The 16,738-nt window shown below is 28.8% G+C and overlaps 3 protein-coding genes across 3 annotated transcripts in view; 1 reads left to right on the top strand and 2 right to left on the bottom strand.

Annotated features, from left to right (window-relative positions):
- LOC126847962 (cytochrome P450 4C1-like) overlaps positions 1-2,173 on the top strand; it is a 41,357-nt gene extending 39,184 nt beyond the window's left edge. The window contains exon 9 of the transcript XR_007687172.1: positions 2,138-2,173. The gene's annotated coding sequence lies outside the window, so the exon portion shown is untranslated. The remainder of the gene's footprint in view (positions 1-2,137) is intronic.
- Positions 2,174-3,384: 1,211 nt separating this feature from the next.
- On the bottom strand, positions 3,385-4,882 carry LOC126847943 (cytochrome P450 4C1-like). Its single transcript, XM_050588386.1, has 4 exons — positions 4,793-4,882; positions 4,075-4,360; positions 3,660-3,736; positions 3,385-3,561 (listed from the first exon to the last, which is right to left on the bottom strand). Exons 1-4 carry the CDS (start codon positions 4,880-4,882, stop codon positions 3,385-3,387), a joined length of 630 nt encoding a protein of 209 aa, XP_050444343.1.
- Positions 4,883-10,832: 5,950 nt separating this feature from the next.
- On the bottom strand, positions 10,833-15,338 carry LOC126847966 (cytochrome P450 4C1-like). Its single transcript, XM_050588429.1, has 7 exons — positions 15,257-15,338; positions 14,262-14,456; positions 13,770-14,019; positions 12,077-12,362; positions 11,681-11,757; positions 11,393-11,582; positions 10,833-11,305 (listed from the first exon to the last, which is right to left on the bottom strand). Exons 1-7 carry the CDS (start codon positions 15,319-15,321, stop codon positions 10,977-10,979), a joined length of 1,392 nt encoding a protein of 463 aa, XP_050444386.1. The 5' UTR covers positions 15,322-15,338; the 3' UTR covers positions 10,833-10,976.
- Between the last annotated feature and the right edge of the window lie 1,400 nt (positions 15,339-16,738).

Here is a 16,738-nt window from a genome sequence, read left to right as displayed (position 1 = left end):
TAAAATAGGTATATAAGATACATGCACTTTCAGTGGCCTACTTTGAACAACACTTTGGAGGGTGTCTACATTTTTTGGATTTTTGTAAACTCTTTTTCACTCTCAATCTAAGCCCTTGTTCTTCAATGCCGACCACTTAAAACTTACTTGTAAATATTTATAATATAATTTTTCATCAAACATCCGTCCGAAGATAAGGGGAATAAAGCTGGCAATTGAGAGACCTCATAAGAAGTATGGAAGTATGATATTTGTTAGTTATAATCTAAAGATCCTCTCAACAAGTCATACAGAAATCAACAACATAAAAATTATCACAGTAGAAGTTACAAATTGTACGGTCACATCAATATATAAACCACCTAATATCCCATTTAAACTTACAAAGCCAATAAATTGGTAGTCAAATGGAAGTTTAGTGGTATAATTAAAAGCTATATGACTAAAACATTTTTGAGCTTTCCAAGTACGGCATAAATTAATGTTGCACTGATTTTCCTCGCAGGGTAACGATATTGAGTCTCATTTATTAACTGAAATTTGTATATATAAGGTAATACGTTTTTCAAGAATAAGTATTTGATATCAAGAAACTTATTCATAAGTCGCATACACTAGTATTTGTGTAAGAATAATAGTTCTATTGATAAATTGTATAGGGTTAAATATTATTTATACCATTAAAACTAGATTAACATGTCTCTTAGCTATTAGTATTCCTAAGGTATAGCAATGGATTGTGAGATATTTTAAGGTTTTTTTTTAATTTTACATTTATTATAATTATTATCTCACAAATATACATAATTTTATAATGTATAATTGAATAAATGTATATAGACATTGCTGAAAATAATGTAGCTGTAAATTTTACATACCAAAACATATTTGAGCTTTTGTGGCATTTACATATAGGTTTTATGAAAACAATAAAAGATCAGGTAATGTTCAATTTTAACAGTATTTAAATATACATTAATAAATAAGTCATTTTCTGCTTCGAAACAGTTGGTTGTATTGATATTTAGGTAAACCAACAACCTCAAATCTCGTTTCTTTTATTATATTATATTTTATGCTGTACTGACATCTTTAAAAAATATCCATAAAAAGATATCCTTTTTATTGATTTATCCACTTTCAAAGTTGTTTCACCTCTAAGGTTTTAATAGTTTTAACCTTAACTTCATTTTACTTAACTAGTACTAAACTAATTTCATACTATAACTTTGAAGGCAAAGTTATTTTTTATGCTTTTATGGGAAAAAAATATATATCTTTAAAATCAAAATAGATGAAAATATAAAATTGTTTGTCCACAATAGAACTATACTTATAAATACGCCAAATTGGCACTTGAACGTCAACAAAATGTTAATAAAATTATATTTTGAGGATACACTTTTTTTCTTGAAAGTTAACGAAAATAAATAATACAACATATTTAAAAATGAGCTTGGACAGTTTTAAAGAGCAGACAGAGGTACACCGATATGTTTGTTTTATTCCACAAAACTACACAATCACAACAAATTTTAACGTTAGGGCTATGCATAGCAGAATTATCATTTCAACAAAAGAACCACGGTTTTTTCATCTACTAATGTACTTATACAAATATAGATAAAGTCATCTACACGTAACATCACATGCCTTATAATTTATAATTATAATTATTATTAGTCATACAAAAGTACTATGATATTTTTAATATTTCAAAGAGTACTACTTTCTATTCACTTATACTACTCTACTTATACTAAATAAAGATATTGATATAAAGAATTTATTAAATGAACGGATAAATTATGTCTAAAAACGAAGGAAAAGATTAATATAGACAGCTTAAACAATTTGTAGAAAATATATTGAGACGCGATAACACCAACAATTTGTAATTAGTTATTAGTTATAGATATTATTTTTGTTAACCAACACCGATGTATCTAAAATCCAAAAAATATGATAACCAATTAGAATTACATTATTATCTAGATGAAATCCTTATTTGAATAATAAGTATTCATATTGGTTCAAAACCATGGTACAATAATTGATTATGTTCTCGCTTCTATTTTAAAAATTATATCACATTATAACATATATTAATATTAATTTATAATTAAAATTATTTTAGATAAAAATGAATCAGTTGGGTGAAAGTATATGTGGTCCACTACTTATTAAAATACAAATGTATTGACTTCAAATCATTCAATCAGAAATATCTAACAAGAGATATGTGTGAATATTTTCTAATAATTAAATTGTAATATGGCAAATGTCATTGCTGTGTATTTAAATTCAAATTTTTTGGTTAAAAAGTTTTTGTTTTTTTTAATTTTAGTCTAATACTAGGTAGCGTTAAAAACTATGTTGCTTAGGGTTAATTTATTTAGTTTTGGTGTAATATAAATGTAAAAGACAAATGGTGTTTGTAGCACATATAAATACAGTTTGTTAGTTGTAACTATCCATAAGTTGTTAAATATTGTTACAAGTTTGCTATGGTTTTAAACTTCCGTTAGATAAAGGTCTCTGTTTGAATAAAAGTTTATTATAAGTGATAATTAAAATATTTAATAAGTGTCTGCTGAAAATGTAATGAATTTTACCAAATTCATTAATTAATGGTAAGTTAAGATTAACCAGTTTTCTCTACTAAAATTTTTTCACAAAGTATACAAAATACCAACTAACAGATAAACGATATCTAAATAACAGAGGAAAATATTTATATAGACCGCCACTTAAATAATGTATGGAAGATATTTAAAAGTCTAGACAGCACCAACAAATTGGCACATGCTATAAAGGTAAAGTTATTATTTTAGTTAACTAACTCCGGTGTACCTAAAACCTATAAATATAACGAAACCTTAACCCATAAGATTACATAACTAATCAAATAACCATATCCAAATATGTAAATAATTCGTGTCCAAAACCCTGCTGCAATAATTGATTACGTTCTCGCTTCTATTTTAACGTAACACCCGTCGACAAACTGCTGTGTCATCGCAAACTTTAAACGAAGATTTTCTGGCTTAGGACACTTATCCGAAGGGTAAAAACGATAGACCGGACTAGTGTTGAGACGACGGATTTCATTTGAAGCATTGCATATTTGCTACCAACGCAATTCCTGTAACCGCCACTAAAGGCAATGAACGAATACGGATGGCGACTGCGACATGCTTCGGGCAAGAAGTTGTCTGGATTAAACTTTTCTGGTTCCGGGTATAAATTTGCATTTAAGTGTAAAAGCTGAGTGCAAATTATAAACGTAGATATTTTTAAAAATAAAATGTATTAGTAAATTTAAGCACCAAATGTGGCAACCTATCAAACAAATTTGTCTACGGCCGTACCTTCCGGGATTAATTAGCCTCCAATCATTGTTTCCTTTTCGACTTTTCTGCCCAACAAGGGAGTAACGGTATATAGTCTCAGAGCTTCTTTGATTACACGTTCCAAGTAATCCATCTTTTGTAAATCCTCATAGGTAGGTTGTCGATCTGGGTCGCCAGAAGAAAATATTGCCAGTAATTCTTCCAACACCTATTTATAAGCAGAAATAAAAAATATATAATTACCATGAATATATAAAATGTTTTATTTTTTATAATTAATAAAACTAAATACGAATTATATTTTACTTTATTTTGTATATCCTGATGGTGAGCCAACATAAATATTGCACATGCATTTGTAAAAGCTGTTGTGTCTTGAGCCGCTAAAACCAAATTAAAAAAAAATAGTCATAATGCTTTAATATGTACACATTGTTTATTTTTTAGGGCATTGAACGTGGTAAATTGTGTTTTGAAACTTAATTTCGAGTTTATTTTATGGCATTGGATAAAATTAATAATCGGGTTTTCTATTCACGATTACCAACATGAATAAATAATTGAGTTTAATCACCGCCCTAGATTTTTCACTTTTTTCAAACGTTTAAACACTGTTATAAGTATATAAAAGTACGAACTAAATCTTAAAAATTTTTCAAGACCAATTATAATACACACGCCACCAATTCTCTCCAAATAAAATTTTTCAATAAAAACGTACCACTTATAATAGTTATTATTTCATCTCGTATTTGGTTAAATGTCATCTGATGTTCATTCTCGAGCAGTATTTCAATAAAAGATTTAGATTTAAAGCCCATACACTCTTCGTTATGTTCTCCTTGACTGTTTTTATTATTTTTCAATTCAGTATTTATTCTCTGAACTAAATCATCGATGAAATTGTAAATTGTATTTTGGCTAATGTCATGTTTACGTTTATACGTCGAAAACTGAAACAGACTCCTGTTCAGAAACCATGGGTGTGTTATTCGATATTCAAAAACCTACAAAAATCAATTTGTATTACAAAATGTTGACATGCCAGCTCAAAAACATCTTCTGCATAGAATATTTTAGCTACAAAGTATGTTAGGAATAGTGATAATTTGTTTACACTGCAGGACCGGATTAATGGGAACCAAGAAGGGGTATGGCGCCGGGCCTCCGTTTCATTATCCCAATGGACTACCAAAAGAAAAACTATTTTCGAATGGAAACCGGAGACCAAACGGGACAAAGAGAGCCGGAAATACAGCAAGAAACTATTGATAACGGTAATGAAAATCAGTCATGTGGTAGCCGGCCAAGGCAAAAGGGCTTGGCCGTAGAAAACAGCTGGGCACCGAACAATTTACTGGCTCTGGATCTTAAATTTTAGTGTTCCGCATCTGGTTTAAAAAATATTGGTTAAGCAACACTAAAAGTAGTAAGTATACCTTTAGGATGACTTGTAAATTCTCCAAAAACTCATGATTGTCGTTTTTCTGTGCATTCAACTTTACATCCAAAGCGGTTCTTCCGATCATCTCCAAAGTCGCCGAACCGAATGCAGAGCTTATTTCACATTCATTTGAGTTGATTTCTCTTTTTTTGTACAATATTTTGCTAAAGAATTTTGGTACGAACGATTTAAGCATTGAAAATTTAAACCCCGCAGCTACCATTTTTCTATACATTTTATCATACCAAATTAAAATTATATTTGATATTAGATAACATTTAAAGAAAACATTATAATTATTGGTAAAAAAAATGAATTCCTAGAATTTAAAAGTCAAGTATTAATTGTGTACATTATTTTTTAGAATGTGGTATACATATTGACGCTATATTATTTTTATTATAAGTTTAATGATAAATAAATATAAAATAACTCTGAACAATTTACCTGTTCATTTTCCATTCATGAAACTTCTTGTTTAAAAATAATCCATTGCCCATAATTGATTCGCTAAACACGTTATATTCTTTAGATTTGTTGAAAAGGTTAGGATTGGTAAGAACTGCTTCTACAACCTCAGGTGTTTTAGAAAATATGTACAATCGATTAAAAACCCATGCTTTGAATAAAGTGTTCTCGTAACTGTATTACAAAGACAAAGAACAAATTATTGCTATCTAGAAATCACCATTTAATTAAAGTATTCTCGTATCTATATCACATAGACACTATGTAGGTATTGTTGCTCTCAAATTAATAGAAAAAGTTTTTTAGCCGAGTCTGCAACCACGAATGAGCTTTTTCATGTTTCGTTGAAGTACCGAATAAATATAGAGTAGTGGTGGATATATAGATAATGATATAGTATATTAAGAAGCAGTAACAAGCTAGTATATTAAAACATCAATTTCTGCCTAATTATGTAGTGTTTTATATCTGGCTTAAATGGGGTTGGGGTGGTAATGGGGTTGGGAGTGGTAATAGGGATGGGAATGGGGATGGTTTGCCTTGGCACAAAATCGAAAAAAGCGTAACGCTATTATCTGATAAGACAATATAGATAATAGATATGTTGTAATCACAAAGATCAATTTATAAGTGAACACAAATTCAATAAATAAACAGGTCATAATATTTCCTATGAATTGTTTAAAACCAGTTATTATGATAACACTAAAATATTAGCCAGAAACTTGATACGTTTACTAGCCATCTTAGATACTAGTATGTTAATATACTATTTCATTATCTATAATTCAATCACTAATCTAAATTTATTTGGTAATTTAACGAGACATGAACATGCTCTTTCGTGGTTGCCGACTCGGCTGAAAAACTTTTTTCGTTATTAATTTTTGGTAACACTTTTTTCGGTTATGTGCCAGAGCTAAGACATGAAATAGTTAATATAGTAATACAATGTAATAGAAATTCGTGAATATATGTAATTACTTTCTGGCAATGTTTAAAATATTCGTCAATAGTTTTTCAGGTCCTCCAAGTAAAACGGGTAACATTCCCAAGAAAAAGAATCCATCTGGACCGGGTATTCGATTTGCCAATGACGTCTTTCTTTGGTTTACTATTTTATAGTATAGAACTACCAAAAACAATATTACCGCTATAAGTATAACGATAATGTTATTTAGGCTTGCACCATTTATAATGCGTGACTCCTGAAAATATTAAGTCCATAAATTATTGTTTTTGTTAAATATAATCTAGTTCTATAAAGATTATATACTCATAACATCGTTGAAAAACAGTTATAAAACAGTTGAACAGTTATAAGTAAAAGTTATAACTAATTCAAACTTAAATGCCTAATAATTTTGAAGTGGTAAAATCAGTAAATATTATACCTTTCCATGGACAATTAAAAATATCAGTACACAGCATGAATAGGAATACGATAAAGGAATAAAGTTTAAAATGTTTTTTTTTTAATGATTACTCATTTATTAAAACTTGAAAACAAATTCCAATAATTTAGGATTTTAAAGTCAGGGTGTTTTATTTCTTTTAGGTCTAACGTTCGTTATTTCCACCGGCCGGGTCTAAGACGGCTTCAAATTTAGAAAGATTTAATATTATTTACATTTCACGCTAATTTCGGTTAAGTTTACATCCAGTAAGATAATCATAAATCAACTGAAAGTTCATTTGAAAAATATGATATAAAAAATGTAATATTATACTTTTTTTTTTAATTTTAGGCCAACCTGAAAAAGTGATATTTTAGAATAAAAAATTCCCTAACCGATTTACTCGAATGGTCCCTCTATATATCATACAAATATTAGCAAGTTAATAATAAAAAAAAAACACACCTGTGCACTTGAAATCATGCAAAATAAAACACCAATTTAACGCTTTTTCATATGGACCCGAGAACAATTATTTTTTTATTCACTAGAAAATTATTATAAAAGCAATAGTTCTGTAGAATATTAAAAATATACATGTATTATGCTATATTTCTACAAAAAAATCTCCATGGGTCATAGAAACGTTGGTAAAATAATTAACTTTTATAAAAAGCGGTATTGTTATAAAAAAAATGTTTCATATGTATATAGCTATATTTTTAAATCTCGTATTCCACCATAGAAATTATAGGATTGTTAAAACTAAATTTTATTAAATTATAAGGTATGCAATCCCTAGGTTATTATTATACCAAAATAAATAATAAATAAATTATGTCGGGTAGGTTACATAACCCCGAATAATGCAATTTAAACCACATTATTTTCTTTACATTGATTTGTATATATATATATATATATATATAAATATATATATATGCAGTAACACCCTTATTATTACGACCTAATTATGCGGGCTTTATTTCATATAATGCAAAATATTGAATAATTATTGAATAATCGTACTTCCTACTTAAATTTAATTAAATGAAATTGTTTCTTTTTAGTAGGTAAAATATTATTAATTCAACGCTATAAAAATATTAAATAGTAGCTTAAAGTATATATATTAAAAAATTATATTTTAATTAAAATATGAGTTTCCCATAGCTTAAGAACGTAATTGTGAATTACAACAATGTTCTTTTGTAAACTTCATACTATTTATTTGTTCTAAGTAGTAGTAAGAGTGCGCGTGAGATTATACATTTTAGAATAATGAAAAACCTAGTTAGTCTTTCTGTATAGTTTCTAAAAGTTGGTTGCAGTATTAGTATTTCAAGTATTCGTCCTATAGAAAATGCAATTAAACGAAATGGTTTCGTTTTGGCAGGTAAAAATCATTTTTAATGTTCTTAGTAATTTACTAATAACCTAATCGTTAAACATTTTAGCTTCAATACTTAGTTGCAAAGGTATTGTTTTCACATTAATGTTTTTATTTTTGTGTATGCTCCATGGTGTTTCTTAAGTTGCTTACTTAGTATAGTGTAAGATAAATTAATTATCATTTGGTTCCACACACCCTTTCTACATTTAATTACATATTTTTGCCTTACAAACTAGTTAAAGTTCTACTAGTAATTACTAAAAATAATTTTTATCATCATTAAATCATTTTCACTTTTGTATATAACATAAATATTACATTTTTTTAAACAACATATTTCGATAACCAAAAGACATTTATATCAAAATCCAATAAGAGTTTTAGGCCGGTTTTTTTGGTAAAAACATACTTACCAATTTTTTAATTCTAAATAATATTATATACAAGGAGGTCTCGTATCTTCGGAAATTCATCATAACTGTAATCAATTAAATCAATCAATAAAGAATTTTATTGACAATAAATAAACAAATAAAATAAACACTTGCACGTTACATCTTTAGGGCTGTGGTTCGATGTGGGTCCCGGGCCATAGCCTTCCTCGGTCCCTATTAATACGACCTGTAGTGTAAACAAATTATCACTATTCCTGGCATACTTTGTAACTAAAATATTCTATGCCAAAGATATTTTTGAGCTAACGACGGTGTAGTCATAATACTGCTGTTACGCATAGTTTCTTTATTATATTGGTTAAGAAAATACATAAACGTCCAGATTCGAACAGTTTCCAGATTTCGGAGGCTTTAACACTGAATACAAGTACACAGTATATATGGAAAAACGTTGGCCCAGTTGGACGTATCATTCCAAAACATTTCTGAAAACTAGTATAAAATAGGTATATAAGATACATGCACTTTCAGTGGCCTACTTTGAACAACACTTTGGAGGGTGTCTACATTTTTTGGATTTTTGTAAACTCTTTTTCACTCTCAATCTAAGCCCTTGTTCTTCAATGCCGACCACTTAAGACTTGTAAATATTTATAATATAATTTTTCATCAAACATCCGTCCGAAGATAAGGGGAATGAAGGTGGCAATTGAGAGACCACATAAGAAGTATAGAAGTATGATATTTGTTAGTTATAATCTAAAGATCCTCTCAACAAGTCATATAGAAATCAACAACATAGAAATTCTCACAGTAGAAGTTACAAATTGTACGGTCACATCAATATATAAACCGCCTAATATCCCATTTCAACTTACAAAGCCAATAAATTGGTAGTCAAATGGAAGTTTAGTGGTATAATTAAAAGCTATATAACTAAAATATTTTTGAGCTTTCCAAGTACGGCGTAAATTAATGTTGCACTGATTTTTCCTCGCAGATATTGACATTAATTAACTGAAATTTGTATATATAAGGTAATACGTTTTTCAAGAATAAGTATTTGATATCAAGAAACTTATTCATAAGTCGCATACACTAGTATTTGTGTAAGAAAAATAGTTCTATTGATAAATTGTGTAGGGTTAAATAGTATTTATACCTTTAGAATTAGATTAACATGTCTCTTAGCTATTAGTATTCCTAAGGTATAGCAATGGATTGTGAGATATTTTAACGTTTTTTTAAATTTTACATTTATTATAACTATTATCCCAAAAATATACATAATTTAATAATGTATAATTGAATAAATCTATATGGACATTGCTGAAAATTATGTAACTGTAAATTTTACATACCAAAACATTTTTGAGCTTTTGTGGCATTTACATATAGGTTTTATGGAAACAATAAAAGATCAGGTAATGTTCAATTTTAACAGTATTTAAATATACATTAATAAATAAGTCATTTTCTGCTTCGAAACAGTTGGTTGTATTGATATTTAGGTAAACCAACAACCTCAAATCTCGTTTCTTTTATTATATTATATTTTATGCTGTACTGACATCTTTAAAAAATATCCATAGAAAGATATCCTGTTTATTGATTTATCCACTTTCAAAGTTATTTCACCTCTAAGGTTTAAATAGTTTTAACCTTAACTTCATTTTACTTAACTAGTACTAAACTAATTTCATACTATAACTTTGAAGGCAAAGTTATTTTTTATGCTTTTATGGGAAAAAAATATATATCTTTAAAATCAAAATAGATGAAAATATAAAATTGTTTGTCCACAATAGAACTATACTTATAAATACGCCAAATTGGCACTTGAACGTCAACAAAATGTTGATAAAATTATATTTTGAGGATACACTTATTTTCTTGAAAGTTAACGAAAATAAATAATACAACATATTTAAAAATGAGCTTGGACAGTTTTAAAGAGCAGACAGAGGTACACCGATATGTTTGTTTTATTACACAAAACTACACAATCACAACAAATTTTAACGTTAGGGCTATGCATAGCAGAATTATCATTTCAACAAAAGAACCACGTTTTTTTCATCTACTAATGTACTTATACAAATATAGATAAAGTCATCTACACGTAACATCACATGCCTTATAATTTATAATTATAATTATTATTAGTCATACAAAAGTACCATGATATTTTGAATATTTCAGAGAGTATTACTTTCTATTCACTTATACTACTCTACTTATACTAAATAAAGATGTTTATATAAAGAATTTATTAATTGAACGGATAAATTATGACTAAAAACGAAGGAAACATTTATATAGACAGCTTAAACAGTTTGTAGAAAATACATTGAGACGCGACAACACCAACAATTTGTCATTAGTTATTAAATATAGATATTATTTTTGTTAACCAACACCGATGTATCTAAAATCCAAAAAATATGATAACACAATTATCCAGATGAAACCCTTATTTGAATAAGAAGTAATCATATTGGTTCAAAACCATGCTACATTAATTGATTATGTTCTCGCTTCTATTTTAACGTAACACCCGTCGACAAACTTCTGTGTCATCGTATACTTTAAACGAAGATTTTCAGGATTGGGACATTTATCCGACGGGTAAAAACGATAGGACCGGACTAGTGTTGAGATGACAGTTTTCATTTGAAGCATTGCATATTTGCTACCAACGCAATTCCTGTAACCGCCACTAAAGGCAATGAACGAATACGGATGGCGACTGCGACATGCTTCGGGCAAGAAGTTGTCTGGATTAAACTTTTCTGGTTCCGGGTAAAAATTTGCATTTAAGTGTAAAAGCTGAGTGTATATCATGAACGTTGACCCTGTAGATATTTTTAAAAATAAATTGTATTAGTAAATTTAAGCACCAAATGTGACAACCTATCAAACAAATTAGTCTACGGCCGTACCTTCCGGGATTAAATAGCCTCCAATCATTGTTTCCTTTTCGACTTTTCTGGCAAACAAGGGAGTAACGGTATAGAGTCTCAGAGTTTCTTTGATTACACGTTCCAAGTAATCCATCTTTTGTAAATCCTCATAGGTAGGTTGTCGATCTGGGTCGCCAGAAGAAAATATTGCCAATAATTCTTCCCACACCTATTTATAAGCAGAAATAAAAAATATATAATTACCATGAATATATAAAATGTTTTATTTTGCATAATTAATAAAACTAAATACGAATTATAATTTACTTTATTTTGTACATCCTGATGAGTAGCCAACATAAATATTGTACATGCATTCGTTGTAGCTGTCGTGTCATGACCCGCTAAAACCAAATTTAAAAAAATTGTCAGAATGCTTTAATATGTACACATTGTTTATTTGTTAGGGAATTGAACGTGGTCAATTGTGTTTTATTTGAGTTGAATTTACGGCATTGGATCAAATTAATAATCGGGTTTTCTATGCACGATTAACAACATAAATAAATAATTGAGTTCAATCCCCGCCCTAGATTTTTCACTTTTTTCAAACGTTTAAACACTGTTATAAGTAATAAAAGTACGAACTAAATCTTAAAAAGACCAACTATAATACACACGTCACCAATTTTCTTCAAATACAATTTTTCAATAAAAACGTACCACCTATAATAGTTATTATTTCATCTCGTATTTGGTTAAATGTCATCTGATGTTCATTCTCGAGCAGTATTTCAATAAAAGATTTAGATTTAAAGCCCATACACTCTTCGTTATGTTCTCCTTGACTGTTTTTATTATTTTTCAATTCAGTATTTATTCTCTGAACTAAATCATCGATGTATTTGTAAATTTTTCTTTGACTTATGTCTTGTTTACGTTTAAACGCCGACAACTGAAATAGACTCTTGTTCATAAACCAAGGGTATGTGATTCGGTGTTCCCAAGCCTAAAAAACAAATTTTTATTACAAAAGGTTGACATGCCAGCTCAAAAACATCTTCTGCATAGAATATTTTAGTTACAAAGTATGTTAGGAATAATGATAATTTGTTTACACTGCAGGACCAAATTAATGGGAACCAAGGAGGGGTATGGCCCCGGCTCTCCGTTTCTTTATCCCAATGGACTACCAAAAGAAAAACTATTTTCGAATGGAAACCGGAGACCAAACGGGATAAAGAGAGCCGGAAATACAGCAAGAAACTATTGATAACGGTAATGAAAATCAGTCATGTGGTAGCCGGCCGTAGAAAACAGCTGGCAGCGGCAAGAGGAAGCGGAGAATGCGGTGGGGGTATGGTATATAAGCTACACCCACGGAAGAGAATCAGTCAGCCAGCAGGAAAGCGCGGTACGAGCAACATCAAACCACAGCCCTGAAGATGTAACGTGCAAGTGTTCCGAAACGTTGGCAAACTAGTCAAGACATCCAAGTAGGAGTAACCTCAAGTCATGTAAATAGTGTAAATATTTTCGAATGATTCTGAAAGTAAAATTCCTGAACATAACACTAATATAAGATAATACTAAGTACCATAAAGTTGTATGAAGATTTTACACAATGTTGTCTTTAAGCTATGAAAAATATATTTGAGTCTACCAAAAAAGCTGTTGTTCAGAAAAAAGACACTTCAAAATTACCTCACACTAAAAACAAACGTACGTAATTTGGAAAACTTCAAATACTTGATCATATTATTTTTTAGAAATAAAAAGAAATTTTCATTGTATTTAAAATTTAATTTTATAATAACTCACTCCAATCATTTGCAAGTAATAAAGCAGAAAAAAAAAGTAAAAGGATAAATTAAACATATGTAATTTTTTTTAATAAAATATATTTTACATATTATTGATACATATATTGATAAAATGTATGAATTATGTACGTGAAAAAACAATACCATACATTTAAGTTGGTTATGTTTGAGAACGTAAGTAAAACTTTTGTTGAATCAAAAAATTCATAGCAAAAAAAGTTAATAAGCTATTTAGTTTCTACAAAAACCAATATGAAGTGGCAACACTGTAGAATTCGATTCCGACAGTAAAATATTGATAAATGAGACCCGTTTCTGGGTATCACCTCTTAAAAACATATATATGATGAGACCTAATTTTGGGTCTCACTGCGTATTTTTTTGTATTTTGGTGAGACTCAATTTTGGGTATCATGGCAAATTTTAATCACTATGTAGAAAAACCATTGGCACTCAACGTGTTAATGTTGGTTCTTACTGATAAGTTCTCTAGGGGCACGGAGAAATTTTCTGGCCCTGGATCTTAAATTTTAGTGTTTCATACCTGGTTTAAAAATAATATGGTTAAGAAACACTGAAAGTAGTAAGCATACCTTTAGGACGACTTGTAAATTGTCAAAAAACTCATGATTTCCGTTTTTTTGTGCATTTAATTTTACACCGAAAGCGGTTCTTCCGATCATCTCCAAAGTCGCCATACCGATTGCAGAGCTTATTTCACATTCATTTGAATTGATTTCTCTTTTTTCGTACAATATTTTGCCCAAGAATTTTGCTTCCTCGTAAAATATTGGTACGAACGATTTAAGCATTGAAAATTTAAACCCCGCAGCTACCATTTTTCTATACATTTTATCATACCAAATTAAAATTATATTTGACATTAGGTAACTTTTAAAGAAAACATTATAATTATTGGTAAAAAAACTGTATTCCGAGAATTTAATAGTCAAGTATTAACAGTGTACATTATTTTTTAGAATGTGGTATACATATTGACGCTATATTGTTTCTTTTTTACGAATTTTGAAGAATTGTTTTTCTATAATAATATATAAATATAAGATAATACAAAAAAAGTTCACCTGTTCTTTTTCCATTCATGGAACATATTGTTAGTTAAAATTCCATTGCCCGGAAGTGATTCGTTTAACACCTTATATTCTTTAGATTTGCTGAACAGGTTAGGATTGGTAAGAACTGCTTCTAAGACTTCAGGTGTTTTAGAAAATATGTACAATTGATTAAAAACCCATGCTTTGAATAAAGTGTGATCATAACTGTATTACAAAAACAAAGAACAAATTATTGCTATCTAAAAATCACCATTTAATTAAAGTATTCTCGTATCTATATCACAAACATACTATGTAGTTATTGTTGCTCTCAAATTAATAGAAAAAGTTTTTTAGCCGAGTCTGCAACCACGAATGAGCTTTCTCATGTTTCGTTGAAGTACCGAATAAATTTAGAGTAGTGGTGGAATTATAGATAATGATATAGTATATTAATAAGCAGTAACAAGCTAGTATATTAAAACATCAATTTCTGCCTAATTATGTAGTGTTAAATATCTGGCTTAAATGGGGTTGGGGTGGTAATGGGGTTGGGAGTGGTAATAGGGATGGTTTGCCTTGGCACATAATCGAAAAAAGCGTAACGCTATTATCTGAAAAAAGGTTAGAGATAATAGATATGTTGTAATCACAAAGATCAAATTATAAGTGAATACAAATTCTATAAATAAACAGGTCATCATATTTCCTATGAATTGTTTAAAACCAGTTAATATGATAACACTAAAATATTAGCCAGAAACTTGATACGTTTACTAGCCACCTTAGATACTAGCTAGTTCATATACTATTTCATTATCTATAATTCCACCACTAATCTAAATTTATTTGGTAATTCAACGAGACATGAAAATGCTCTTTCGTGGATGCAGACTGGGCTGAAAAACTTTTTTCGTTATTAATTTTTGGTAACACTTTTTTCGGTTATGTGCCAGAGCTAAGACATGAAATAGTTAATATAGTAATACAATGTAATAGAAATTCGTTAATATATATGTAATTACTTTCTGGCATTGTTTAAAATATTTATCAATAATTTTTCAGGTCCTCCAAGTAAAACGGGTAACATTCCTACTAAAAAGAATCCATCTGGACCAGGTATTCGATTTGCCAATGACGTCTTTCTCCGGTTTGCTATTTTATAGTATAGAACTACCAAAAACAATATTACCGCTATAAGTATAACGATAATGTTATTTAGGCTTGTACCATTTATAATGCGTGACTCCTGAAAATATTAAGTCCATAAATTATTGTTTTTGTTAAATATAATCTAGTTCTATAAAGATTATATACTCATAACATTGCAGAAAAAAATAGGTCATCTTTATGAAAGTATCAAATGTATACATTTGTGTATGAATAATCAATAATGACTCATTCCAAGAATAGACGAAGTTGAAGATGGATTTTGAAAGCCAGGCAAAGTGACTAATTCATCATCAACTACATTATTAATATTACTTATTGTTCATTAAAATATTTGGAAGTTATAACCTATTACGGCCATAATACATTTTGGCAAAAAAAAAAAGGCTTAGTATATATGACAAAGTTTTAAGATTTTATGTACATTAATTAGCCTAATCTTATTCTCTAGCCTCTCCAAATTATGACTATGAATTAAACTATTAAAAAAAGTATTTTTTTGATTATTAAATAATTTTTACATATTATGTATACATTATAAATTTCCCATTCCCCTATCGACCACTTCAAATTTTTAATTCATTAATCCCAAGTAGAAAAGTTCATAAGATACGCACCTTTACCATTCTTTTGAAGAAATATAAAATTAACCGATTAACAGCCCATTTATTGTCAATTAAATTATTTATTAATTGATTTAATTGATTACAGTTATAATGAATTTCCGAAGACACGAGACCTCCTTGTATACAATATTATTTAGTATTAAAAAATTGGTAAGTATGTTTTTACCAAAAAAACAGGCCTAAAACACTTATTGGATTTTGATATAAATGTCTTATGGTTATCAAAATATGTTGTTTAAAAAAATGTGATATTTATGTTATTTACAAAAGTGAAAATGATTTTAATGATGATAAAAATTATTTTTAGTTATTACTAATGGTGAGGTTAAGTTAGGTTAATAACAATTAATACTGCCTAGTAGAACTTTAACTAGTTTGTAATGCGAAAATATGTAATTAAATGTAGAAAGGGTGTGTGGAACCACCGGGGCCACCTGCGATTCAAAGGGGAACAAAATAATAATTAATTTATCTTACACTATCCAAAGTTAGCAATTTAAGAAACACCATGGAGCATACACAAAAATAAAAACATTAATGTGAAAACAATACCTTTGCAACTAAGTATTGAAGCTAAAATGTTTAACTATTAGGTTTTTAGTAAATTACTAAGAACATTAAAATTATTTTTACCTGCCAAAACGAAACCATTTCGTTTAATTGCATTTCCTATAGGACGAATACTTGAAATACTAATACTACAACCAACTT

The sequence above is a fragment of the Adelges cooleyi genome, unplaced genomic scaffold (assembly GCF_023614345.1).
Source record: "Adelges cooleyi isolate 19-005CV unplaced genomic scaffold, UGA_ACOO_1.1 ACOO_flye_CR_arks_rails_tigmint_CR_PRNA_14, whole genome shotgun sequence".
Lineage (NCBI taxonomy): Eukaryota > Metazoa > Arthropoda > Insecta > Hemiptera > Adelgidae > Adelges > Adelges cooleyi.
Note: the sequence above shows the minus strand (reverse complement) of the source record. Positions and strands in the feature narration are given on the sequence as shown.

Bases quoted from the DNA above. Each gene is read 5' to 3' on its own strand.
- LOC126847943 (XM_050588386.1), bottom strand. From the start codon at position 4,882: ATGATCGGAAGAACCGCTTTGGATGTAAAGTTGAATGCACAGAAAAAC. The intron at 4,361-4,792 runs GTATACTTACTA...TGATTTTTGTAG, and splicing joins ATTTACAAGTCATCCTAAAG to GTTTTTGAATATCGAATAAC. The intron at 3,737-4,074 runs GTACGTTTTTAT...ATTTGGTTTTAG, and splicing joins AATAATAACTATTATAAGTG to CGGCTCAAGACACAACAGCT.
- LOC126847966 (XM_050588429.1), bottom strand. From the start codon at position 15,321: ATGTTACCCGTTTTACTTGGAGGACCTGAAAAATTATTGATAAATATT. The intron at 14,457-15,256 runs GTAATTACATAT...TTTGTAATACAG, and splicing joins ATTTTAAACAATGCCAGAAA to TTATGATCACACTTTATTCA. The intron at 12,363-13,769 runs GTATGCTTACTA...TTTGTTTTTTAG, and splicing joins ATTTACAAGTCGTCCTAAAG to GCTTGGGAACACCGAATCAC.